This window comes from Peromyscus leucopus, chromosome 9 (genome assembly GCF_004664715.2).
Source record: "Peromyscus leucopus breed LL Stock chromosome 9, UCI_PerLeu_2.1, whole genome shotgun sequence".
NCBI classification, from domain to species: domain Eukaryota; kingdom Metazoa; phylum Chordata; class Mammalia; order Rodentia; family Cricetidae; genus Peromyscus; species Peromyscus leucopus.
Window position 1 is genome coordinate 64,177,983 of NC_051070.1, and position 27,402 is coordinate 64,205,384.

Below are 27,402 nucleotides of genomic sequence, written 5' to 3' on the forward strand. Positions count from 1 at the left end.
GATAACTGTAAAATAAACTATGCTTAATTCATACAGCTGTGTGAGACTCAAATAAAATAATGTGAGGAAAAAAAGAATATATAGTTCAGTAGCATCAAATATAGTCAAACATCATCATTCATCCAAAAACCTCTTCCTCCTGCAAAACAGAAAGTGCCCATGTAACTGCTCTGTCCTCTCCAGCCCCTGACAACCATCCTCTTTCTACCTCTAGGAACTGGACCACATACTGCTTGCCTTTTGGTGGCTGACTTTTTTTTTTTTTACTTAAGTCCACAAATTAATCCATGTTGTCCCAAAATAACAAGTTCCTTCCTTTCTAGGCTGTATACTGCTATATTGTAAAGGGAGAAAACAACCACAAGTGTACACGCCTACCTTAAGAGATTGTTTATTAATATGTCATTCAAGAAATTACATAAATGCATCCTAAACACTCGAGTATCAAACATTGTTCCAGTAAGTTCAAGGATACAGTTTAGATATTGTAAGAAATGTGACTTCTCTGGCTTCCATTATTACATCAGAAGAAAACATTAATTTCAAGAATAGTTTTTGTTTCCTATGATTAAAAACAAAACCAAATAGAAAAATAAAAAGATTGTATTAAAAAAAAAAACCACTCAAACATCTTTAAAGGACTTGTTCTTTCACTGTCTCACACTCACTCAAGCTACCCAGGAAACCGAGAAGTGTGTCTTCAGCTGTATCAGGACTCAGTATGGTTTTGTCTGGTGGACTATCTATGGATATGCATCTACAGCTGTAATTTGTGCTTTTTTGTGCGGAGAGGTTTTCAAGTAAGAGCAATAGTAAACACACTAAAGTTGCCACCTTGAGACCCTAAGTCTACTGCACTGTGGTTATACAGATGTCCTATTACAACAAGTCAAATTAATGTGCAACTCATCGTCCTAGGAGGAACTGTCACTGAAGAGCCAGTTCTAACTTACCATACACCAGGCAACAATCACTGTGACACGATCAAGAAAAGGAGGCTTGGAGTTCTGGGTTTGATTTCTTTTGCCTGTCAACAACTCCTATCGTTGGTGCCTCACTCACCACTCTACCCTGACACACACACTTTGAAGCACGGCTGCAACAGTGCCTGCAGCCTTGTTAACGTGGCTCTGAACTCAGGCTAAGTCCAAAGGTCTTAGTTAAGCGGGAAACAGAACACACTACGGGAACACACACACATGTAAAGGAGTTCATGGAGCAGACAATGCCTTATTCTGAAAGCAAGCTCAATGGGTGAAGCTGGGACACCAACATTCCTATACCCAGTAACATTCACAGCCAGATCTAAAGACAAACTATGACTTGGGGAACCCTATTTCAAGGCTAAAGTAAGCCAACAAGTATTCCTAACACAACTAAAGAAAAACCAAACTGGAAGGTGAAGCTTCAAATAAATTTGTGATGGAATTTGGCCCAGACCTCCCCTGAAAGGGAACATTCTATCGATTAACAATCGAGTCACAAAGGGGCAGATATGTATGGAGAGTTTGCCACTGTGAGTACTTACAGGGAGAGGTTGGGGTAGTGTGCACTGTAGTCTCCAATGCGACCCTAATGAAACAGTGCTGGGAACGGGTTAGGCGAAGCCCAGAATTAGTGGCGACTGTAACTTCTAAACCAGTCTCCTTCACAGAACAGAGCTTCTTCTACCGTGAGCATCTCACAGGTAGTTCTAGTCCTGACTCTTGAGATATCTAAAGCTTTTAGTTTTTATTACACTTCTTTAAAAATGGTGTGCACGTGTGTGGTCATGGAACATGTATAGTGGTTAGAGGACAACTTGTAACGTCTGCTCTCTCCACCACGTGGGTCCCAGGGACTGAACTTAAGTTCAGGCTTAGTGATAAGAGCCTTTACCTGCTGAGCCATCTTTCCAGCCCTAGGCCCACATCTTAAGAGAACCTCAGCAAACCTAAACAGTTCTGGACTGTTGAAGTGGGTTTAGTGCATATTCGACAATATTTCTTAGCCTCCCACAGGGCTGGTGCCCCACAGGAAGGTGGTGACAGGGAGCAGCTCTCAGGGAGCACCGGGCAGGGCTTCTCCTCCCCAGGCAATGGGAAAAGGCTTGTTGCCAAAGGCCCAGGGACATCTCACTGACTTCCTTAATCCAAGTTCAAAAGATCCTCTCATCAAAATTAAAAAATCAAAAGCAACTAAGCTTTCATCCTTTCACAGCGTTCAGCCCAATGTAAGAAAATCACATTGAAAGTATACATATCTAGAAACAAGAGTTGTGAAAAACAGGCTCATCAAAAGCAAACATCCTTCATATATTCCTAGAGAGCACTGTCTCTGATGTGACAAAGGCAACCTGGTGGGGTTTTACCTGCAGAATCCCATCACCCACAGTGCCCCAAAGCACTCACACCCAGCCCAGCAGTCTCGGGCTTCAGTTCTTAAAGGCTCCACATTTACTGGCTTTAGCAATGAACTCCTTTAGCAGGGGGCCATCCATTTGCCAAAACGCCGCAGTCTGTGTAACTTCTGTCAAATGATTGATGCAAAACTTAAAGCAGAATTCTTCTAAATCCTGGACATACACAACAAAAATAAGAACAGGAAGAGGCCTTTGTTTATTAACTGTGAACTGTTTCTCGGCAAATCCCCTCATCCCAACTCTCTTGCCCTTCCCAGAAGAGATGCTTGAGACTAGCTAGCGCAAGTCAGGTAAGCAAGATGACTACATGTCATCAGAAAACCACCTGCCATTTGCTCATAGGAGTAAAAAGCATGGTTTCCTTAACTCAAGTGTCACACACACACACACACACACACACACACACACACACACACACACACACACACAATCATTAGAGACCTTCCATGGCCGTCCTATAGCACACGTATCTCAAGACATTGTACAAAGCCCAATGCCACTTTAGTCTGTACATGTTTTGTTACATTTAAGAAACCAGAAAAGAATTAGAATGTGGATCAGTTTAAAGAACAGAAGGCTTTAGGAAATAGACGAAAATTTGTACTCTACCTAAAATGATATTTAAAAAGAAAATCTCCAAAACTTTACTATTCATTTTTAAAGTCTCACATAATATATTACATCTTCCAGCATGCTATTAATAAGCTCCCAGTCAATGCCAGACAAGTCTATTTACAGAGTCTCGGGTGGGCAGATGAATGAAAGTCACCAACTACCAACATTAGGCAGTAAACGCCATACAGAAATGGTGTCTATGGTAACACACCCATCCACTCCTGAAAGCCCCCAGTAATGCCTGCCACGTCAGAAGTGCAAACACACACTTATTACACAAATTGTATGTATATAAAGAGTACTCCAACATATTAAAGCAAACAACACTAAAAAAGAAAAGAAGCTTTTTTATCAAAACAGCTTGATTTTTTTTGCATTGGGCTAGCTGGTAAGTTGTGAGAAACTCTAAACAGAAGGGTCTTGACTTCCTGTTTCTAGCTGCCCTGAGATAAGAATTCTAGATAGTACAGAGAAGACCTCAGCAAGCGGAGCAGGGAACAGAGTTTTTCTCTCTGCACTGAGGCATACTTCTGTGAACATCTGTATTTCCTTACTATAGGATTCTCTGTCCCAGACAGAAGAACATCCTACTTCAAGAAAACTCACTCAGACGAAAAGCCACTAAGAAAGAAGCCACAGCTAATTTGTCTCAGTCAGCTGCTGCTCAAGTTTTATTTTCCAGAAACTCAAAGGGCGTTTACAGTGTTAGCACATCTATGGATCCAGGTTTGTTTATTTTGCTTTTTGTTTGTTTTTGTGTGGTTTATAAATAACTTTAAAGACAAGGTCTCACTATGTAGCCCAGAATGACCCTAATAAAAACTCACAATTCTCCTGCTTCATTCTCAAGTTGGGGGCTTGTAGGCAGGTACCACCACACCTAGCTAGATCCATGTTTCTTTCTTATTTATATTTTAGTTGCTTTTTTGGGGTGGAGAGTGGCACAGGCAAGCATGGCAAACAAGTGAATTCTGAGAACAATTTGCAGGAGCTGGTTCTCCTTTTCCACCATGTGAGTCCTGGGAATTGAACTCAGGTTGTCAGGCTTGGCACCCTAACCACTGAGCCATCTCATCAACCCTGAATGCCTCTACCCTCACCTTCTAAGAATGCACAGGACATGTTCATTTGCAAATGACCAGCTCTTCAATGACCTGGACATGAAAACTGCAACTTTTACATAGCTAGAAACTAACCATCACAGAATGGTTACACTTCAAATATAAAACATTCCAAAAAGGGACCATCTTACCATCTTAAAAAAAGACGTTCACAATAAAATCCAAGTAGATGAAGGGGGCATTTAATTGGCAGATGAAAAAAAGTTCATACATAATAAAACTAAGGAATCTTAGGCTTCATGGACAGGGAGGAGGAAAGGATGTAAAATTGAAAGGTCTTCTTTGTACTAGAAACTGAAATTTATAAATATCTAGGGCAGATCCAGTGTCAGATTTACTGTAGTTAGCAGGGAACAACAAATTTTTAAACGACATTTTGAAAAAATATTCCAAAATTAAAAAAGAAATAACTTGGAGGGGCACACAGGCCCGGAACTCCGAGGACACCGTTAGGAGGCGGTTCTCCCCTTCTCCGTGGCAGGTACCTCTACCCATCGAACCATCTCACAGGCTCTTGGTCCAAGTCTTTTGTGCTGAAATTATTCCAATCATTAGACAATCTGAAAACCAGTCTCCTTAAAACACTGGCCCAGGGCCCTGACATTCTGGTTTAAAGTGCTAAAACACCAATAGAGGCAGTCTTATGTAGCCCAAGACTTCCACAGTGCCCAGTCAAACACTGCCGCGTCTTCAAACGGCCACTCAGCTAGTGCTGCCCTCGGCGTTTAAACACAAGCCCCCCAGCAACACTTAACAACTGCTCTGCTGAGGCCGCCTTTCGTTTCTCACCATCGGTCTGGGGACTGTGGCTCCTCCCAGTCCACTGTAAGGCGTGTCAAGTCTGACAGCCTTGAGACTGTCATTCCTAAGACTTTCAACACGGCTTTGCTTCTGCAGGCACAACTACCAAGCCTGCCCTTCTTTTGTACATTAACTTCAAAAGTTTCCTTCTAAGGGCTCATGGAGGAGTCGGTCACTATAACAAAGCAGGTAACTGAGCAGCAGGCAGCCTTCATCTTCTGAGCACCAGCCATGACCCAATGGCATCTGCTACCCCAAAGTTAGACTTCTAAAACTGGTTTTTGCAGTTGATTACCAATCTCAGTCACTTCCTATCAACTAAAGTATGTAATAAATGGGTTTGATTTGAACACCCAATACTATGGTCACTGACTACATTTCAAAGAATTAAGGAAATAAAATGTAAAAGTATACTCATCGATCGTATAGCTCAGTATCAAAATCTAAGAAGTGTATCATAATGATTCTGCTCTATTCCCATATTTAACGTGACATGTTTGTGAAACTTAAGGCTTGTTTGTTATCTTGAATACTTTTTATGAAAGTGCCCCTCTGTAGTGAAGTGCTTCAACCGTGCTCCAGGTAATCACGTTCATTTGTAGTCTCTCTAAAGGAATGGTTCTTTTTTTGGGGTGGTGGTGGTGGGGGGGACAGAGAGGGTTTCTCTGTATAGCCCTGGTTGTCCTGGGACTCACTTTGTAGACCAGGCTGGCCTCAAACTCAGAGATTTGCCTGCCTGTGGGTCCCCAATGCTGGGATTCAAGGCTTGTGCCTGGCTAAGTGAAAACAAGCGCAGGACAGGGGCTGCTGCAGCTGGAAGTGCACTGAGTTCTTCCCGGAAGGTTGGTTTTTTGTCTTTTCTTAGACAGGGTCTTACTGTGTAGCCCTGGCTGGAGTGCAACACACTATGCAGAGCAGACTGCCTCTGTCTCCTAAAGTCTGGGATTAAAGGTGTGTGCCTGGCCCTTTCCTGTAAACTTTAAAGGTTGATTTTAGGTGAAAGTGGGGAACAAATTTCCAGTAACAGGATCTAAGCTGCAGCCTTTAGTCAGGTTGTTCGGGCTGTTGTAAATCAACAGGACTGAGCACAGACCATGGAGAAGAGTGGAGAGGCACAAGAAGAGTCTGCAGTCAATCCCCAATGGAGCACTGTGAAAATGCAGCCTAAAGAGACAGCATTTGGAGCAGGCAGGCTCAAAGGGTGACAGGAAGGGAGGAAAACAAACCCCATCTCTATTTTCCATTAGCTACAATCGACTCTGACCGTCTTCCCATTTGTTGTCAGGCTCGAAAGTCAGCTACAACTGACCTTGTGAAATATTTATCATAAAAAACCACAAGCAAAAATAGGATAGGTTTTGAAAATAAAAGGCATAATGGTCAACTCAATCCCTAAGTGTGACAGATAAGAAGTTTATCCTCTGTTACACCTCAAAGGTCACAATGTGTATCTTTAATAAATTTCCGGCTACCAGAGACTGCCTTGTCAAGTGACAAAACACCTCTAAAAGATAGGCCCATGGTGTACTTAGCCAAGCTAGCCATTTCGACCCTGTTATTTTTGACGAATCTGTCCAACTAACCAGGTCAGCTATGAGTTCCTTAACTATCTCTACTGCACCCTTTTGTGGCACTGTCTTCACGATTCAAGAGCATCTGCCACACATCACGGCTTGTGCCTGCTGCTGCAGCACATGGTGAATCAGGTGCAGCTTCTGCCATGTGGTGTCTATATTCTGTGGCTCTGCTCAACTTCAGGAAAGTTCAGTGCCATACAAACTCCAGAACACCACTCGTCAGACTCTAGAAATCTGACAAAGCCAGATTTGACATTCAACTAAGTATAAACAAATGGGGGCTGCTGAGACGGCTCAGTGGGCAAAGGCACTGTCTGCATAAGCCTAACAACTGACTTCGGTCCTTGGAGTCCATGCAAAGGCGGAGGAAGAGAACTGACTCCTGAAAGTTGTCCTCCAGTCTCCAGACACACACACACACACACCAAAAAACAAACAAACAAACAAACAAAACCAAACTTTAAAATAAAAAATAAAAAGAGGGAGCACACAGTAAGTTCTTTACACCAGAATACTGAGCTCCAGGACAATGACAGAACTGCAGACCCACACAGATACAGTCAAACAGCATCCAGGGCTTCTGTCAGGGTGGACTCAGCAGAGTGGGTCTGGAGAAACAGATGCACTGACATCAGAAGACTAAAGCACGCTGCCTGCCAGTCCAGGAGTCCAGCACTTTACACTCCCACTGTGCAGCCTCCAGCCAATTAGTTAAAAGCAGAAGCAGAAACACAACTGATCCTGAAACAGTGAACAGAGATGTAAAGAAGCAAGGCTGGATCTCATCGGAGGCTTGTCGCTGAGTCACTAAGGAGAGGTGACTAGCCATGCTCCTTGTGCCACAGGAGAGAGGGAAGTGGGCTGGCGGGAGGGAGCTGGGGTACTTCTGTTACCTCTGCATCGTATCTGACCGCAGCAGAGAATAACGAAAAAGCGTTCTCCACGGTAATGCCCCGCTTGATGATGTGCTGACAAAGCCTCTTGAGTCTGTTTTCACAGTACGATGTCGCCAAGTCCAGAAGACCTGAAAGGCAGGAGCACCGAGGTCACACCAGCTCGCAGTACCCACGACAGCTGCTAACACGCCACGTTCACTTCACGGGAGTGGTTTCTTAGCAAACACTATTCTGAACCTGAGTCAGCATCTTTTTACTCCATTTCTCAATATACCTGTCCCGTAATTACTTTACACAATTTCTTCCATAGTACAAAGAGAAAAAAAAGAATTCTCTTTTGTTTCTAAAAGGTTAAATGCATTAGAAACTCATCCTTCCATATTAAAATTTGAAAATAAGTTTACAGTTACAAAGTAGGTCCATAATTGTAAACAACAGTAGCAGTTTAGAGATGTTTACTTCACACATTATTTTTAAGTATACAAAAGTCAATACACCTGTAAATTACTATGTGTCACTTAAGAACAGAAGGAAGTCATGGGCACATGGCCTGGCAGGTCCCAGTGCAGTACCTATGGCGTCCTCGGGTGGCAGATCCACTGTGTCTGTGTAGAGGTACTGGAGAAAGGCACGGTACACAGGGTAAGAAAACTGGTCTATCTCTATCACCTCCTTCATGTCCTCATTCCAATAGGACTGGAACATGGATCGGAAGTGCTCACACCTACAACAAACGCAAATAACAGGTATTACAGGTATCCTCAGATATTACAGGTATCCTTTTCCTTCTGAGCTGGCACAAGCTGGGGTCATTCACTATTAGTCCCAAAAGTATTTGCTATGCAAGGACTTTCATGTACAATGCTGCCAACTGTACTCATCTTGATATCACCATTTAACAGTATCAATTAGATAGAGAGCACTTGAACTGGTTTCCACCAGTCCCGGTTCTAATCACAGAAATGCATCTTGAACAACACAGTGAGGGCTGGCGATGTAGCTTAGTGGCAGAGTGAGATATGGTACAGAAATACACAATATTCACTCAGAGTCCTAAAAAAATGGGGTGAGTGATAGTTACTCTGTGAAGTCCGAAAAAATATTTCTAAGCAAGGCATAATGGATGTAACAAGTCTGAAAAGCTATATGAGAAAGATGTACATACACATACGCACATACAGAGTCATAGGTAAAACATCTTTTCATCCACTACTGTGGTTTATACAGTTATTGCTCAAGGTAATGAATGACATACGGCTATGCAGTTCTCTTAAAATTTCTTATTCTGCTGCTTCCACCCACAGATGCTGGGAGGCAGCAGTTTTCTGCAGTGCAAGGGCTTCCCACACGGCAGACAAGCCCTCTACCAACCGAGCTGCGCCCCGTCCACAAATGGGCTTTTAACTGATTTTCCTGAAGACATAAATAGGCAATTCAATGATCTGAGTTCACGTGTATTCTCTGTAGAGGCATCTAAGTAAGCGATCACTCAATCACTGCTAATGAATGCTCAGTCCCCTCCCATTTATTTATAAGTGACTCCTGCCACCTATTCTATCTAAACAACTGTTCTTTAGTTGGCAATTTATATTCCTTATTATATGAGTTTTCTGTTTGGGAAAACTCAATCTTTAATAGTAGAAAAGGATAGATACCGATATTTGCTCACAAATTTAACACACAAATAAAATTAAGCAGCTACAAGCGCTGTAATTAATTTATTAATTCATTTCTTTTTACTGTTGGGGAATCAAACCGAAGGCACTGCCCATGCTAGGTAAGTATTTGACTATTGATCTACATCCCCAGCACAATGTGTAATTTGAAAACAACACAAGAACTAGGGGTACTTGCCTGGCATGCATAAGCACTGGCTATAATCTACAGTACTATAGAAAACTAAACAACAACAACAAAAACCAACATAAATATTTATACTCGCTGGGCAGTGGTGGCGCACACCTTCAATCCCAGCACTCGGGAGGCAGAGACAGGTGGATCTCTGTGAGTTTGAGGCCAGACTGGTCTACAGAGCGAGATCCAGAACAGGCTCTAAAACTACACAGAGAAGCCCTGTCTCGAAAAACAACAACAACAAAAAACTTATACTCGCTAACTTCCTAAAAGTTGCATGAACACAAGCAAAAGATACTCTGTGATAACAAGTAAAACTGATAACTATCTGCCAAAAATACTAAGTTGTCAGACTTCTTTGTACTGCTATAGCCATTTCTTCTTAAGTGTCTATCCTGTGGTGTAATAAACAAATGGAAATAGCAAAGAGAAAGTAAAGTTACTGATGGCTCTAAACTCATGCAAAAATACCTGATTTTCAAAACAGCTTTATGGACATGAATGTATTTCCCATCAATTCGAAACTTCAGATCAGCAGTTTCTGGACTGTCAAATTCTTTCTTCAGTGAGTCTGCAACTGTTAGAAAGTCTTCATGCTCTGAAGGCAACAGACACACTGTTAACACAAAGCTCAGGAGACAGAATCAGGCATGAGAGGCTTTCAAAAGGTAATTATGGTGCATAATTCCATTCTATTTCTGGTCAATAAAGCTCATGACTCATTTGACAAATCAAACTCATAGTATTAAAGTAACTGATCTATAAACTATAAACAAAATGAGTATCTGGAAAAGTCAAAAATAACAGTCTTCGTGTATAATTAAACATGAAAATATACACTAAAAAGAAACCTCATGCTGGGCCGTGGTGGCACACAGTTTTAATCCCAGCACTCAGGAGACAGATGCAGGTGGATCTCTGTGAGTTTGAGGCCAGCCTGATCTACAGAGTGAAATCCAGGACAGTCAGGGCTTGTCTTAAAAAACAAAAATAAACAAAAATAAATAAATAAACAAGCCTCACAGGTAGTCTATGGGGATACAACTGCTCTCATAACCTGAGTGGTTTCTCTCCTGGGATGAACTACTTACCAGTTTTCCTTGACTAAAACACTGATAACATCTTTGCTCTGATTTGAGTCCAGGATGGCATATTCAATCACGGTGAATTTACCTTACCATGCAAACAATTCTTAGGTGGAGAAACTTCTTACCATCTGATATCTAAACATTTCTCTTAACCCTGAAAATTAATGCTGTAACAATAATCCTTCCATGCTATCTAGAAGCAGCCAACTTTCCTTCTAAGGACTCAAGCATTCTGCAGGAAAATCAATGACGTGCCGTGACATGAGCTGCTGTGTGAGTCTATCTAGGGAGCATGGTGTTATTGTGAACACAGTCAAGGATCCAACACAAACCCATCTGCTACTCTCTATGAACAGAGGGACAGAGGAACAAAGGACACTGAGAAAGACCCACCCAGAGGCTGGGAACTGTTAAGCCAAAGTGGACAGGTCTCCACTGACCTGGCTGAGAATGATGACTGAGCCAGGAGCACTGTGGCTTTGAAAAAGTAGGGACTTCCTCACAGGACAGCTTCCCCTGACCCCAGAGCAAAGAGGAGACAAATGAGGTGGGCAGTGCCCAGGAGATGGGTGAGGGCTAAGCACTCACCCGAAACAAAGGTTTTATGGGTGCCTCAGCAGCTCACCACAGGATGGAAATAACCCTTCCCTCTTTGTCCGTGATGACCGTATAGCCTACTTTTAGAGAACGACTTCTCTCTAACAACTGAACTCACATCTAGAGGAGAAAACCCTTCTGACTTAAGTGGCTGGAAGGAAAGAAGCAATTTACAAGCTAAGATCAGTGGCTAATTTTCTCCCCCTCTCCAAACAGTATAAATACTGTTGTGAAAAAGATATCTGCATTTTAAGATCAAGAACCTGATCTTCCTAGCTAGGCCAGCTGGAGCAGTCCAGGGAAATCTCAGGCTGTGCTGTACTGGCCTGTTTGACTGTGTGTGCTAAACATAAATGTAATTACGATCAAATGGTCCCACTCACTGACCCAAATGTGTGTCAGTCATTGTATTTATTGCAAACATACATTGTGTTATACTAACTGAGCTGGCAAAACAATTTAAAAATGGTCGTTGTTCCTCCTGAAGTTTAGTAGCAGCTTAATTCTTCCTTAACATCTTCCTCCCTCAGGAAAAGGGCATGTGGATGAGGTGTGGCTGCTTAGTGAGTTGTGGTTGCCTTTTGAAGCAACAAAAAAACATTTGGAGCTTAATATAAAACAGTGGTGCAAAGCATTACGAATGGACTAAATTCCACTTGACTGTATTGGTTAATTTTGTTATTAAGTATGAATTCATCTAAAATAAAAGTACTCTGGGAAGAAAAAAGTCTATGGGAGTGTTTCATGACCTTTGAATAAATCTGATTATTATTCAGGAAAAGCATTAAAGCTAGCATACAGAAAACCCGAGAACCAAATCTGCAGGGACCAGGATTGGGTTCCCCCAGGAGGAAGCAGGCCCCAGTGGCTCACCCACAGACAGGAGGCGCCAGCAGACGGCAGGCGTGGCAAAGCAGGCAAAGACGTCATCGGTGCAGGAGAAGTGGGTGAGGTGGGGAAGGACCACTGACTGGCCGCGGCACTGGCCCCACATGTACACGTGCCCGCCCTGGGTCTTGGCGGCAGACGTGTGGCTGGAGTGACAGGCTGCGATCTCTACAACCCTGAAACATTGAAGAAAAACGCATGCTACTTCCTTAGCACAAGAGCCTCCAGCACATCCAGATAGTCATCTAGAAATTCATGCCTGAACACCTCACAAGTCAGCCCAAGGTCAGTGAGGGAAGCAACTAACCCTGCCTTCAGAAGCAAAGGCCAGAAAGAGCTCCCCTAACCCTCCACTTCCTCTCTCCCTCGTCTCTCTCTGAGGGCCACACTTCTCACCTAAGTTCGTTCATCCTAGGTAGGAATAGATACATAATACATACTGCTGTGGTAAACTTGAAAAGAGACTGGAAATGAAAGTCACTGAGGACAGTGGACAATGACAAATGTCTTCACTGTTCTGGGAATAGAAACAGTAAACAGACAAAACAGTGGGGCTGGAGAGATGACTCAGAGGTAAGAACACTTTTTGTTCTTGTAGAGGACCTGGGTTTGTGTCACAACACCCACATGGCGGCTCACAACTATCTGTAACTCCAGTTCGAGAGGATCCAACACACTCTGACTCCACAGACACCAGGCATGCACATACATACATGAGGGAAAACACTCATACAAATATATTAAAATTTTTTTTTAATTAGAAAAAAACCTATTTTGTGCGTGTGTTCATGGAGGAGGGAGTTAGGATAGTGTGCAGACCTGTGTCAAGGCCAGAAGACAGCCTCAGGAGTAATCCCTCAGATACCGTAGTAAAGCTCTTTATTGGGATAGGGTGTCTAACTGGCTGGAACTCACCAAACAGGCTAGGATGGCCAGCGATTACAAGTACACACCAGCACATCTGGCTTTTTAAGTATGGGTTCTGGTGATCAAACTCAGGTACTTACAAGCACTTTCCAGACTTGACTATCCCTCTCCTTTCTACCATCCCCCCCCCGTAAATATTATCTTCAATAAACATTTCCTTATAGATACATTTCCCCCCTCACCTCACCCAGCGTTCAAGCTATTCATTAGGATGAATACTACTGCACTGAGGTTCATGGGCTCTGGACATTCCAAAGGTCTGACCAAAAGGTCATCAGGCCAGACCAGCTTCATTTTCACAGTGCTCCTAGGGCAGGCTCCCAAACAAACTGCATAAAACCTCACAATCTGATGAACAAATATTAAATATCTATTCCAGAAGCAGACATTAAACCAAATCAATATTTAAGTAGATAATGTCCTTTAATTATTTAAAAGTGAATTTAGTCAGGACAAAGTTAGTGCTACACTCTGAATTTCAGTGTGATCGCAGACCCTAAATAACCTCCCTACACAATGGACAGTTCCAAGTTTTTCAGAACTAAGATGCCTTAGTCTCTACCATCTCAGCTGGGTGCCTCAGAACAGGGCAAGTTCAGAAGACAGGGCAAATTTACATGTTCATTCTGACTTAGAAGCCATTATGATCAAAATGAGAATGTTAATAAACAAGACTCACAAGCTAAATACCACAGCCCTGCCACACAGTCCCATAGTCTCCAAGACATGGCATGGCAAATTTACCTTTCTTTTTCCACCATGATGTGTGTGGGGCTTAGCAGGTTGTTTTTACTGCCAGTCCCCAGCTGCCCATATGTGTTAGCTCCCCAGGCATAGAGCAAGCCCTCATCTGTTAGTGCTAGAGTGTGTGCATAGCCGCAGACAATCTGAAAGTAAACACAACGGTTACTACACCAGAAGACAGGCAGGGCGGAGCAACCACCCGCTTAGGCCAGTCGGCCTCTGCAGAATGCCAGGTCAGCAGCATGTGTGCACTGGCATCTGCTGGGTACTCAGAAGCGTCAGGGAAGTCTAATTCTTTGGCCACTTCTTGATGAATTTCTTTACCCCAAGAAGAAGACATGGGCTTCCCTTTTCTAACAGAAAAATAGAAAGGCTAAAACATTCCATTGAAAAGTGAAGGCAAAAAGAACTGCTCGAAATGAATGACAAAAGAATTAACCTCCAAACATCTGTCATCAGAGCAGGGAAGGCGGGTGGGGCTGGCTGCAGGAAAGACAGTGAGTACCTGGTTCACACACACGCCGTGCAGCGCTGCCACTCTCACTGGGGTCAGCTGGTTGCCATTGTTTCCCAAGCCCAGCTGTCCATTGCCATTATAGCCCCAGCCATACACCTGAGAGAGAGAGAGAGAGGAGAGGAGAGGACAAGCTGTGGAGACTGCCAAGGGGAAGAGCAGTCCTGTCCTACACAGATCAGATACTCCAAAACCTGTACTGTACACTACGGGATCCTACAAGTGCAATTTGGAGGTTCTGGGGGTGAAGACTGACTTTATCCCCATCCCATGACTTCACAAATGAGAAAGCTGAGGGTCATTAATGATTAGCAAGCACCTACCACATGTCCTACACAGTAAAAGGCACAGGAAGGAGTCTTTTGTCCAAGTTTAACAAAGACAATGAACATGTGCACACTTGGTGAGCAGGTAGTAAGAGCCACAGCAGAGATTATCAAGGTACTGCAGGAAAAGTGAGAAGATTTCTTCCTAAGAAACAATGTGAGGGGAGGCTGCTAGAAAGTGGAGACCTGAGCAGGGTTAGATGATGGCGTTCCAGGCAGAGACAAGATAAGTAGGTACAATAGTGGTAGAAGAAAAGAAGAAAGAGCCAGATAGTAAACTTAGAAAAGTTTAAAAAGCTAGGCAGTATGTACATGCCTGAAATCCCAGCTCTAAGCATGTGAGGCTGAAGACTGCCACAAATTCAAGGCAAGCCTGGGCTACATATCAAGTACCAGACCAGCAAGGGCTACACAGTAAGACACCACCTCAAAAAACAAAACCAAACAAAGGGGCAAACAGACAAACAAAACAAAAAAAGAAAGTGGAATACATCTAAGAATTTTTACAATATTAAAAAACAGAAATTAAATTTGCATTTTAAAAGATCACAGAGACAAGGGTGAACAGGTGACAGACAAAAAAAGAAAAAAAAAAAAGACTTTTTCATATCCCATCAGTAAACAAGTGAGCTCTCATAAGACTGGGGTAAGAAGTGACAGGGGACCAGGAGACGGACTGGGTGAGAAAGGGGCTGAACAGGAAATCACAGAACTGGATGGTCCCGCGGGTGTTTCAAATGGCAGGCACCATCTGTTCAAAGTAGCAGCTGGCATAGTCTGGCCGGGAGGGTCAACAGTTTGGAATATCCAGTGCGGGCCATAGTAATAAATTCTAACCAAGAACAGATTTTTAAAAGGTCAAGTTCAAATTAGACGCCTATGACTTCTGGTGGCACCAAGCCCCACATGGATGCAGGAAATGCACAGTGGGACTTTCAGGACAAAGTAAAGTAGAAAGGGGCAGAGTGTGAGAGGTGGCTACAGGTAATCTCATCAAAGCCAGAAATGCAACAGGCACTGGAAATCTGGCAATAGCTTAATATTCTTAATGGCATACTTCTTGATCTAAAAATTCTATGCTGGGAATTTATTCTATAGAAATACCTAAATAATGTACCAAGATATACATATAGTAACAGAATATAATAATAATAAATAAAAATCATTATTCACAGCAGCAAAACATTAAAAACAACTGAAAAGCCCTTCAGCAGAGTTCCAGGTGTTCGTCACCCCCAGAAGCAAAACTAAGCAGCATTCTGGGAAGTGCTACAGAGACAGTCTGAGACAGCACACGGGCAAAGCACATGCTGTGAAGTGAGGCAGGGAACTACAAGCCACAGAATACAGAGAGGGACAGCAATGTATAATTGTCAGTGTCATATAATTGTTAAATAAGGTAATTAAACTCATCCGTACATAACTGCTCATAAAGAAAAGTCCAGAAGGACACACATGAAACTATTAATGAGATTAGGAAAGAGATATTTAACGTTTACTTTATATGCTTCACTGTCTTTCCCTTTGTAAAAGTAAGCACATAATAATCATTTTCAAGTTAAACTTAGTGCTCAGCAGTTAAGAGTGGTACAGCTCTCGCAGACCACCCAGCTCACTTCCCAGCACAGAAGGCTCCCAACAGCCTATAATTCCATCTGTAGTAGACCTGACAGCCTCTTCTGAACTCCATGGCCACACTGCACTCGTGTGCACACAAAGACACACATATCCACATTATTAAAAAATAATAACAATAAATCTTAAAGAAACAAAAGCATGAAGAACACTGAACAGAGGGTACTAGATGATTGCCCACAGAATTCTAAAGTATTCAAGGATAATAGCAGGAGTGAATACAAAAACTCAACTTAGGTGAGTACTCAGAAACATGTACAGCACCCCAAACCCACTGCATGATGCCATACACAAAGACTGTATCATTTCCATGCACCAAGGAAAGCAAAGGTGGTACGTGGCCCACTGAAGTGTCATCAGTAATTTCACAGAAGTAACCATCAGCTCACAAGGGACCATGGTGCAGGGCAGAGGGTAGGTTTACAAAAGTAGATAATGACGATCAAAAACAAGATGCTTCCTCCAATAAAACATGTGAGATCCTGTGGGTGGTGAAGAATTAGTGAAGAATTCATTAGCTGACTCTCAAAAATGTACAGATGACTCTTCCACTGGAAGAAAGGCAGTTCTTTCTCAGCCCATAGCATTAAATCCAAATACCTATACAGATTAGACTACCCGGATCTAACATTTATCCCACCCTCTCCTTTACCATGTGGCTACGGGGATCTTGCAAAAACTAAAATGAAGACACATTAGAATTTTTACTGCAGTCTTCAGACTTGAAGTCCTTCTGAGGATTGAGCACTTGCTAGCTGGTTCTCCTCTGGGTCGGTTAACCAAGACAAGCTCTCCTTCCCTCCACACTGGATCCTTTGAATGTAGGTGGAGGGGACGGAGAGACAGAGTACGAACCTCACCACTGTCCAGAACAGCCATGGAGGAGGTCTGACCACAGGCAATGGTGACCACTCTCTTAGTGTGTAAACAGTTGGTGACTTTCCGAGGAGTTGGCTGATTCGCTGTAGATCCTGACCCCACCTGACCACAGTTGTTGTAGCCCCACGCAAACAACTACAAGAGAAAGAGCAAGGAAAACCAGTCAAGAGACCTTCGCATGGTTTTGAACGCTTTACTTGCACTTCCCTACTTATCTTCACAGAAATCCCACTCGGTAGTCCTGGGTAAGTATTCCCATCCCCTGGGCGATGGATATGAAGAGCCCAAGTATTGTACTATGCTTTTGACAATGTTACTATAGTGTCCCTCTAAGTTGGACAACTAGATACATACATTTTATTAATTTTGGTACTAATAAGGCAAAGCATCAATGATATAAAAAGCACGCTCAACTCTGTGGAAACAAATTCTCCTTTCTCAGGAAAGCGTTCCAAACTATATTGTTCATTTCCCTGTCTCACTAAGGCATTTTTGATGCCTCAGGACTACTGTCGAGGCCAGGCTGTGCCCTGCTCTAAATTACTCCACATTGTGTAAAATGGTGTTGTAGAATATTATTTTAAGGTGTGTTATTTTTGTTTATGTTGCATTTGCTTAACTCTGTGAAACTGTGTTACTGTGCCTACCTAAAACACACAATGGTCTAATAAAGAACTGAATGGCCAATGGCAAGGCAGGAGAGAGAAATAGGTGGGGCTGCCAGGCAGAGAGAATACAGACAAGAAAGAAGGAGCAAGAAAAGGAGGAGGACATCAGGGGCCAGCCACCCAGCTATACAGCCAGACATGGAGTAAGAGTAAGATTTACAGAAGTAAGAGAATGGGAAAAGTCCAGAGGCAGAAGGTAGACAGAATAATTTAAGTTAAGGAAAGCTGGCAAAAAACTAAGTCAAGCTGAGACTGAGCATTCATAATTAAGAATAAGCTTCTGTGTGTGATTTATTTGGGAGCTGGGTGGCAGGCCCCCGGAAAAGAGTAAAAACCCCCAACAACAAAATGGTTTTTAGATTGTGCCTTGTCCTGAGAGGATCCATCTTATAAGCAGCTTTTTACTCTACTAAGATCGATACACTTAGTGGACACCTAAACAGCACCCTCCATAAGACACCATAAGAGTGCTACTATTTAGATTTATAAATATAAACTGGGACTGTAGGAGCCCACCAGCACATTAAAATTATATCAGAAAAATCAGGCACAAGAACTTATCCGACACCCTAGACTAAGAAAAAGGTGCAACACTCACTTGGATGTCATAAAGAACACTGATCAGATAAAAAACGTGTGGGGTCATTACTACTGCAGATCAGTGTGGAGAGAAAGCCGAGAATCCCCAAGTGTCCTAGGGACTTCAGCTCACCATGGACACTCTGCTGACAAGTTCTATTCACCACCTGTCTGGACCTACTGTCCACCCACCTGCCCATTTATCCCTTCGGACCCAATCCTAGCCCTTGTCTCTAAAGCCTCTACTTCACCTTGCTTCTGAAGCGCAAGTCTGACCCCACACCTTGACTCCAGCAGCAGCAGCAATGGCCTCTCCCAGAGAGCTCCAGCCAGAGTTCATCTTTTTTGCCTCTTTGAAATGCCCTTAACTCTGCTGTGGCCTCTTTAACCCTTTGTAATATTTACGTTTTACACCAGGCAGGAGGGAGGGAGAGCGAGCGAGCGAGCAATATAATGTGTGCTCTGAGAGTTAATATAAGTAATTAAGACTGAAATTTTAAAAGACTGGAATAAATAATTTGTGATGGTCTTCAGCCAGGGCAACCAAGGACAGCAGGGCTATTAGACAAATTGCTACCAAAGCTGCTGTACCTGCGGATTTACTGTTGCTCAATAAACTCTTGACATTATGTAGACACAAACATGTTTGTCTATGTTTCTGACACAGTATATTTAAAAAAGCTATCAAGCTTCTAACTTTCCACTGTAATTTCTCACCATAAAATAGTAATGGTCATAAGTGCTAAGGACATGTTTACTCCTACAGAAATACCATTGATTATTAGACTGTTCTTCCAAGTACTTGAATTCTCACTTGCTACACGTCAACTCTGCACAACCTACTTTTGCTATCTATTATCTACCACAATTTGAACACTAGATATTTACTGGAGATACACAAACAGGTTTCTATGCTAGTCAAAAACCAGAAACAAATATGAGAAATGAAAAAATAATTTTGCCAATGGCCACACCCTTAAAAAAAGTGATTCTCTAGCCGGGCGGTGGTGGCGCACGCCTTTAATCCCAGCACTTGGGAGGCAGAGGCAGGCGGATCTCTGTGAGTTCGAGGCCAGCCTGGGCTACCAAGTGAGTTCCAGGAAAGGCGCAAAGCTACACAGAGAAACCCTGTCTCGAAAAACAAAACAAAACAAAAAACAAAAAAAAAAAAAAAAAAAAAAAGTGATTCTCCCTGCCCCTCCCACAGCAGCTATCAATTGCCAATAGCTCTCAGTAAGGAGTAGAGCCTGGAGCTCTCTCTCCATCTATTGTGGGAATTTGGGTCAACTTGGTCTTATGTGGGTAACCACAGCTGTTGGGAGTTTCTGAGTATGGTGGAGATGTGTTTAGGAAGGATACAGGGTTACTTGGAGGAGAAAACAGAGAACGGAGAGGCTTAATGGCAGAAGGAAAAAAAACAAAACAAAAAACAAGAACCTCTTGCAACACTAGCCCAATTTCTAAGGCCCTACATTTGCCCACTCCTTTCTCTGTGACAAGCAGTCTCCACACACCCTCAGCCTGGCTTGTACATCTTTCTTCCCTGTCAATACTTTCTACTTTCACATGCTGACAACAGTCTAACATACTACTGATGTCTTGACTATGAAAACTCGGATGAAATATGCATTTTACAGGTAGAAGAGAAATGATATATACTTCACCAAGGAACAGTCACAGAAATACCTAATTTACAAATACAGGGATTCTGCACCATTATCAAAACTAACACAGGCTAATGATTAAAACAAAGCAAGAATCCAAGCTTCAGAAATGAGCAAGATTTGTCTAATAACAATCATTCCTCAGGTGCTTCTGGAACACTCCAAGTTCCTTAAAAACACCACTGTCATTTTAAATGGGGACCATGTTTCCACTGAAGAAGCAATGGGCAAGGAGACAGTGGGTTTGGACACAGCCCATGTGCTATGCCTACTTCTGGTACATCCCAACCATGAAACCTGGGTCACCATCGGCTTTGTGGTATTTTCCTCTCTGACTTGTTCCCAATTGGTAGAACTAATTAACACCATCGGAGAAAGGAACAATGTGATTGACCTAATTTGTGCTTCAGAAATCACTGTGGGCCAGGGAAGACTGAACAGGTGGATCCCAGTTATTAACAAAGACCAATGACAACAGTGCAGGCAGGAGGCAAGACTCCAGCAAAAGCTTGAGGTGGAACAACAGTTACAGAGGTCAGAGGGAGAGTGAGCAGGGTGAGTAACCTGAAGATCAGCAGGGATATGGGGCTGAACAATTACTTACTACAATGCTGGGAAAGTTGTTTTCTCCAAAATTATTATATACACTGAAAAACAAAATACACCCTAAGAAAGGGGGTGTTTAGAAGCTTACATATCACATCTAAGTTGTGATCATGGCAAAGAGCATGAATGTGAACAATGAGTTCTCTCATCAAAAGTTGCTGGTGGCCATGTCAGAGGAGCAGGAGTTAGGCCACCAGAATGCAAGGCACTGATGGGTGAACCTCGGATAGGCAAGGCCCCAGGGCTTCGGCTCCAGAATGTCTCTTGCTACTGCTGTGCCTTTACATGTCTGTCACTGCCATCTTTCTTTGCTTTCTGCCACGGTGTGAAGGGGTGTGGGGGATCCCCACCGCCTTTATTAAATGTTGTAGAATGATCTCATGGAAATACCCCATTCTACTGGGCATTTTTACCTATGGATTATTATGAAGATGATTTCTTCCTAAGCTGTACTGTTCAACTGAAGCAATGACTTTACACAATGATAGTGTTAGTTTAAATAGAATTTTGATGATTGAGGGCTTTATTTAATAAATATAGTAAGCGATTATGATAGAGGTTAGTTTAGTGGGAAAACTAATGTAGTTAAAGGATATAGTGCGGCTCCTGCCCCGGTAGAGCAGGGCCTGTGGAGAATAGAAAACAGGAACAAGGAAGTGTCATGCAGTTAGGACTTATGAATTTCTCTTGATGAGTGTGGCTTAGGTTAATGATTAAAGAAAACAACTGAGTCCCAGGTAGGCTAGCTCAAGCTCTTTTAATCTTAATGTTGGGAGATGTGTTCATGGGTTTCAGTACGCATCATAGCTGAAACAAAGTTTTTAATAATGACTTAGGGTTAGGTTGTTTTTGTTAATGGCTTTGAGGTAGAAAATCTTGGGGAATGATTTAAAGTTTAGAAAGGCACACTTTTAATAGTTGAGTGAAGGACTCACTGAGGCCAGGGAACAAAAACAATGACAGCCTGTTTTTTGGCCAATGTACCCTTCTTTCAAGGATGGGTTGGTAATCAAGGGTGATGATTAATTCCTTGTATGCATTTCTACCCTCAGCTTCCTGATATAAAAAAACTGTAGATGAGTGGGTTTGTACCCTGAGGATTTAAAGTACAGCTGACTGATTGTTTTTCATATATAAAAGTTTAGGTTTGTGATTCTCCTATGATTTTATTATAAGAGTACATTTTGATATAAATAAATAATAAAGTGATTGATTTTTTCTTTATAATCACAAAATGTAGCCTGCCAGTAAAAGAACTGGCTGAGAAAATACCTTGCTTGCTTACACTGTTAATCTGTAACAAGTTGCTTGGACATGAATGTATGTGGGTTCTTGGGGATTATTTGCTTTTCTCCTATAATGTAATGTAAAATGTTTACTCATGTAAGGGACTTGGAAAACATGCTGTTATTTACTTGTATTCATTGTAATCATTCACTTAGTGCAGTTTTTGACAAAAGGAATCAAAGAGCACACTTACCTCTCCGTCAGCTGCTAAAGCCATTGAATGATGTGAACCACAGGCTACCTCAACCACTTGCTTGATCAGGAGATTCGTACAGACTTGGACAGGAGCAATTCCTTGATTGGTGGTCCCATTCCCCAGCTGGCTGTATCCATTATGGCCCCAGGCGTAGACAACTCCATCTAAACACATAAGCACATGGAGCATTAGCTCCAACAGAACTGGTAGCCCCTGAAACCTCCAATGCTCTGCATCTGTGCCTCCTCTCTACAAGAGAACAACCAGTGGGAGCCAGGGAGTGAAGGATCAGAGACTAGAGAGGACAGGGGCAAACCTTTTATGAAAGGACTGGGCACCTATATACAAGATCAGATTTGTGGTCCAAGTCAAAGTTTATGTACAAAAATAGGCTTCTCTCTATTGGACTCCTGCAGCAGGACAGGAGGATCTTGAGTTCACGGTCAGTCTTGGCTACATGAGACAAAAGCTTTGGAGATGGAAAACAGACAGGTACTGTAACGAGCAAAGCAAACCAGAAAAGGCATCCATCCATCCATCCATCACTGTCTGCAAAAGGGGAAGTGGGCACAGAAGCAACTGCAGCCCTAAGTTCCCAAGAAGATGTGCCATCAGTTACAAGAGAGTTACAGCAAGGACATGTTGTGGCTCTCCTGTCATCACTAGTTGGGACTTGGCTGTGTGGTACTGCAGGAATTGAGTGAGGACTTGGGACACACACACACACACACACACACACACACACACACACAATCGTGCACAAACATGGGCATAAGTAAAATTTATTTACACATGGTTTTAATAAGTTAATTTTCCAGAACATATATAAGAAAGAAAATTAAGTCAGAATCTCTTTTATATAAGAAAAATTCCAAAAAGGACAGAGCAGAAAAAAAATTATCTATGAAAAGTTAGAAAAATGTTTTTTAGAAATGAAGGCAGGACCTACAGATTACTAATAAGCTAAAAGGTACCCACTCCAGAGCAGTCATGACTCTTCCACAGCATTTGGAATAAAGACAAAGACTCCGTGTAATGTTCAGAAAATGAGGAAACCGTCACACAGGGGGGAGAGTGGGGCTGAGGAGATGGCTCTATGGGCAAAGCACTTGCGGCACAAGCATGAGAAAGCGAGTTCAAGCCTCCGGCACGCGTAAACAGCAGGGCCTGACGGCATGCACAGTGATCGTAGAGCTGGGAGGCAGAAACAGGAGGACCCCAGGGGCTCACTGGACAACCAATCTAGTCAACAGATGAACTCCAGGTTCAGTGAGAGACCCTGTCTCAATGATACAGGTGGAGAGGAACAGAGTGGCATTGGCCTCAGCCTCCACATGTGCACACACAGAAAGAGCGGAGGTCAAAAAGGAACTGTGTCAATACTAAATCTTAAAAAGTACCATGGCGTGAAAATAAGGAGAAAACAGACACTCACTGTAGAATTCTGATGTCAACCAAACCCGAGTCACATCAGTGAAAGTGAAATAATGACACCTTAAGACAGAGACTCACAGATTTCTCAGATCCCTTTCTTGGAAAGTGTCTCGAGAATGTTTTTCCCAGATGAGGGTGGGGTCCAAGAAGGATGGCATTGGACACCCACACACATACACAAATAGGGACTAGAAAGGATAAAGTGAAGAGACTTTTGAGCATGACAGTGAAGAGAAGTTTTGGGCTGGCAGCTGTTCAGGCAGCCTGAGAGTGTAACCAGTCAAGTTTAACAGTTCTAGAAGAGAGACGGGAGCTCCAGAGATCATCTGATATGTGCTAGTCTGTAAAACAGCTGGACACATGTTAACGATGGATGTATACAGGTGTGTCAGCAAGTGAAAACGTTCAAAGTAATTATCAGCCTCAGGAAGTGAGGGTGGGGGCCATGCAAGAAGGGAAAAGCTCTGCTATAAATAATACTTACACAGCCCCCAATAATGAAAACATCAATACTAAGTTAACCAAAATGGTAGTATCCATGTTTTTAAAAGCTAAAGGCAAGAAAGACAGAGGACAAAGCGCTAAATTCTATCTGCCACAATACAAAGTTAAAAGATAATACCCAAGATTAGAAACTCGTATGTAGAAGCCTAAGTACCTTACTTTAAAAATAGGAAAGAAAATGGGCTGGCAAAACGGCTCAGTAGGCAAAAGCCCATGCTGTGCAATCCTGAAAACCACACACACACAAAGGTGGATGTGATAGCAGCACACATCTGTAATCTCGGGACTACAGGGGGATGGAAGGCAGAGATAGGAGAATCTCCCAGAAGCCAGCCAGTCAGCAAGCCTGGAGTACACAGCACAGCAGAAGCAATAAAGACTGCCTCAATAAGGTGGAATGGTGGGCCAGCAAGACGGCCCAGTGAGCAAAAGTACTTGCCACCCGAAGATACAAGCCAAGAGAACAACTCCAAGAGTTGTTCTCTCAACTCCTATGCATGCTGTGGCACACATACTCACACTCACACACAACAATAATAAATACGAGAGATCAAATTCCTAAAGAAACATCTGAAGAGTTCAAGTGGTTCCTTCTAAACAGTAATTCAATCCCTAGCACCACACACACACACACACCCTACACCTACCTGTCCTCAAACATGAACATACATGTACACATACAAAGTTTTTTAAATGATTTGATTGTTTATAACACACATAATACAGATATAGTAATCATACATATGGCACACAATGTATAGTATGCTTAATATATACTGCATAAAATACACTCTAAAGATAAAAATTAAATATAAAAAGAACATTTTTCTCACCAAGCCCTAATTATTTGTATACTAAATTAAATAATACTCAAGATACCTAAAACATATTGTCTAGACTATAGCATAATTCCAAAAGGATTACGATAGCTTCCAAAGGTCACAACTTTAAAGAAAACCAGTAATTTGGAAGTATGTCTTTTAGTGTGTTTGCGGTATTACAAATGTTCTTCAGTATTTAGGGTCAGATATCAAGAACTGGTTATGATGGGAAAACTTCAACCCCTTAGGCCATGATGGGTAAGAGGGAACCAGCTGGTAGAAGCTCAGCTCAAAGGGCCAGAGTGGTGGCAATCAAGTGATGACGCAGAGCAGTTGGGACGGAGCTGCCTCACGATGCTCAACCCAGTCAGACTCCTGCATGAGGGAGAGCAGACACCAAGGCCGACACAGAGGCTGAGGCAGCAACCCGGGAAACGGAGGTTCCCTAGTACAGACACACAAAGCAGAGATGCAATCGTCTCCCAAAGGCTGTACTACAGGACCATCTAACAAAATCAGAGGACCTCTACAAGGGATAAAAGACCTAAAACTCAAAGGGAAGAAGTTACACATGACAAACTTTCAGGGTGCTGCTTGCCCACAGTACAGATAATTACCAAAGGAGAGTATCTATGCTTCTTTGGTGACCTTGGTGAAGGACAGTCAAAAGGACAAGACTGTCTACTTCTCCTATCCCTTCAATATGGCACCCATACAGATGTTCTTCAGAATAAACTAAGATATCTTGATTCAAGATTTAAGAACTACACAAAGGAGAAAACCCAGATTATGTGCGTTTATAAAAATATACCAAAGAGGGCTGGAGTGATGGCTCCGTGGTTAACAGCACGTACTGCTGCTTTTCCAGAGGACCGAAGTTCAGTTCCCAGTGCCCACATCAGACGGCTCACAATCACCTGTAACTCTAGCTCCATGAGATCTAACACCTCTGGCTTCTGAAGGCCCTGTGCTAATATACACATCCCCCACTGCATATACATAGAGTTCAAATAATAATAAAAATAAGTTAAAAAATGTATAAAAGAAACCCTCTCAAAGTTACCTTGTATCCACACATCCACTGAAAAGTCAGACTGGAAGAACCATATCCTTTGACCTTTCCAGCCTTCTGCAATTACACTGGAAGTCCAAGAACCTAGAGACTGTCTGTGTACAAGATACACTGCTGCTATTCAGTTGGCCTCAAGTGTCTTAAGTTTTACATTCCTGGTATACTCCCCTCCACAAAAAGAACAATCCAAAGTTACTTGATACAGGACTCTCTTTTCCTTGGCTCAGAATTAACTGCTCAATTACCCACAAACCCCAAAGCCAGAGTTTTCCCTCTTTACCTTCAGTGCTGAGGAGGACATGGGGGCCACTCCCATAACTAAGACTTTTGATCTTTTTTCCACACAAGGCTTCTAGTTTCTTGGGCACCAGGGTGCTCTGGTTATCTCCAGTTCCTAGACAGTTACTATAGTTCAGTCCAAATACGAAGACCTAGAGAACAAATACATTTGCCTAAGTCACTTGACTTGAAATCATGCTCCTTTCCCTGCTCAGAAAATAAGATACACTCAAGTCTATGAGTCCAGGTGCAAGAGAGACTACTATACTAAAGGTCATAGGAATCTTCAGTCTCTGCTGAGAATACTCTGGCTTTGCAGTATTAGTCTATACTATAGAGCAGAAGCATTAAAACATATCCAAGATACTCTTCTTGGATTTCAGGTTCTCTTTATCCCAAACCTATTTTCAGCCTTCAAACTATAGAGTTTCAAGTTCAACCCCCAAACAGGCCCCCAAACTAAACTCCAGTTTCCAGTCTTACCTCATCATTGTCAGTGACATAGATGGCCTCATTGGCAGAGGTACCAAAGACACATGCTTTCCTGATCGATGCCGTTTCCTGGGGTGAGAGCAGAGTGAAGATTGGCCACTTGCCTACATCCACCATGACTCTGGCTATGGGTGGTTCCTATAAATAAGCTGACATCTCTGCTGCAAGAAAAAAATAATAACTACTAAGCCAGCTTTAACAAGCATTATTAATAACAGCCACCAAAAGATAATCCCAGAAAAGTTGACCCACCTTTATGGAAGTGGGACATTACTTCCACACTGTGTCCAATCCTCTGGTTTCCAAAACCAAGCCTCACCCTGAAATGAGAATATAGCATACTAGAACCAGGAGTTTCTCTTGCCAAATACTAGCAGACAAACTGGTATGCACATGTTAGTATCTATCAAAGAGAAGCCGGCTACCTACATGGATCTGGACTCTCCTAAGGGTATTTCACTCAGGGATTCAGATAAAAATTATAGTATTAAACCAGGCATGGTGGTGCACACTTTTAATCTCAGCACTCTGGAGGCAGAGGTAGGTGGATCTCTGTGAGTTTGAGGACAGCCTGGGCTATATAGCGAGTTCTAATACAGCCTGAGCTATATAGCAGAAAGAAACTGTCTCAAAAAACAAGATCAAAAAAAAAAAAAAATCACAATCCTAACTTGTCTGTCAGTTCTTAACTAGGAGAGGGAGGGAATTAGAAAAATCAGAAACATTATCTCCGCCTCCATTCACACATGCCCAAACCCCTGCAGGATACCTGAAAACCTCATTCCTTGCAAAAACAAAACAAAACAAAACAAAAAAACCAAAACCCTGCCACACAGAGCCATTGCTTCATGCCAAGAATGTGCTATCCCTCAGAAAGCTGAGAGTAGCTAAAGCTGCCAGAGGAACTGAATGAAACTGTCTACATACTGACACACAG

At 42.5% G+C, this 27,402-nt stretch overlaps 1 protein-coding gene across 5 annotated transcripts in view; it reads right to left on the minus strand.

Annotated features, from left to right (window-relative positions):
• Positions 1 to 375: 375 nt before the first annotated feature.
• Rcbtb1 (RCC1 and BTB domain containing protein 1) overlaps positions 376 to 27,402 on the minus strand; it is a 37,391-nt gene continuing 10,364 nt past the window's right edge. For 2 of the 5 annotated variants that reach the window (XM_028870386.2, XM_028870387.2), the window contains exons 2-13: positions 26,718 to 26,785; positions 26,457 to 26,626; positions 25,975 to 26,125; positions 21,861 to 22,027; positions 16,840 to 16,998; positions 14,015 to 14,122; positions 13,510 to 13,652; positions 11,824 to 12,014; positions 9,737 to 9,863; positions 7,984 to 8,135; positions 7,409 to 7,539; positions 376 to 2,554 (exon numbers count right to left, since the gene is read on the minus strand). In XM_028870386.2, coding sequence (XP_028726219.1) covers positions 2,414 to 2,554; positions 7,409 to 7,539; positions 7,984 to 8,135; positions 9,737 to 9,863; positions 11,824 to 12,014; positions 13,510 to 13,652; positions 14,015 to 14,122; positions 16,840 to 16,998; positions 21,861 to 22,027; positions 25,975 to 26,125; positions 26,457 to 26,582 — 1,596 coding nt within the window. In that variant the 5' untranslated portion in view covers positions 26,583 to 26,626; positions 26,718 to 26,785 and the 3' untranslated portion in view covers positions 376 to 2,413. Of the gene's footprint in view, positions 2,555 to 7,408; positions 7,540 to 7,983; positions 8,136 to 9,736; positions 9,864 to 11,823; positions 12,015 to 13,509; positions 13,653 to 14,014; positions 14,123 to 16,839; positions 16,999 to 21,860; positions 22,028 to 25,974; positions 26,126 to 26,456; positions 26,647 to 26,717; positions 26,786 to 27,402 lie in introns of those variants that run through there. The other 3 variants (XM_028870389.2, XM_028870392.2, XM_037208494.1) reach the window with 3 other exon arrangements.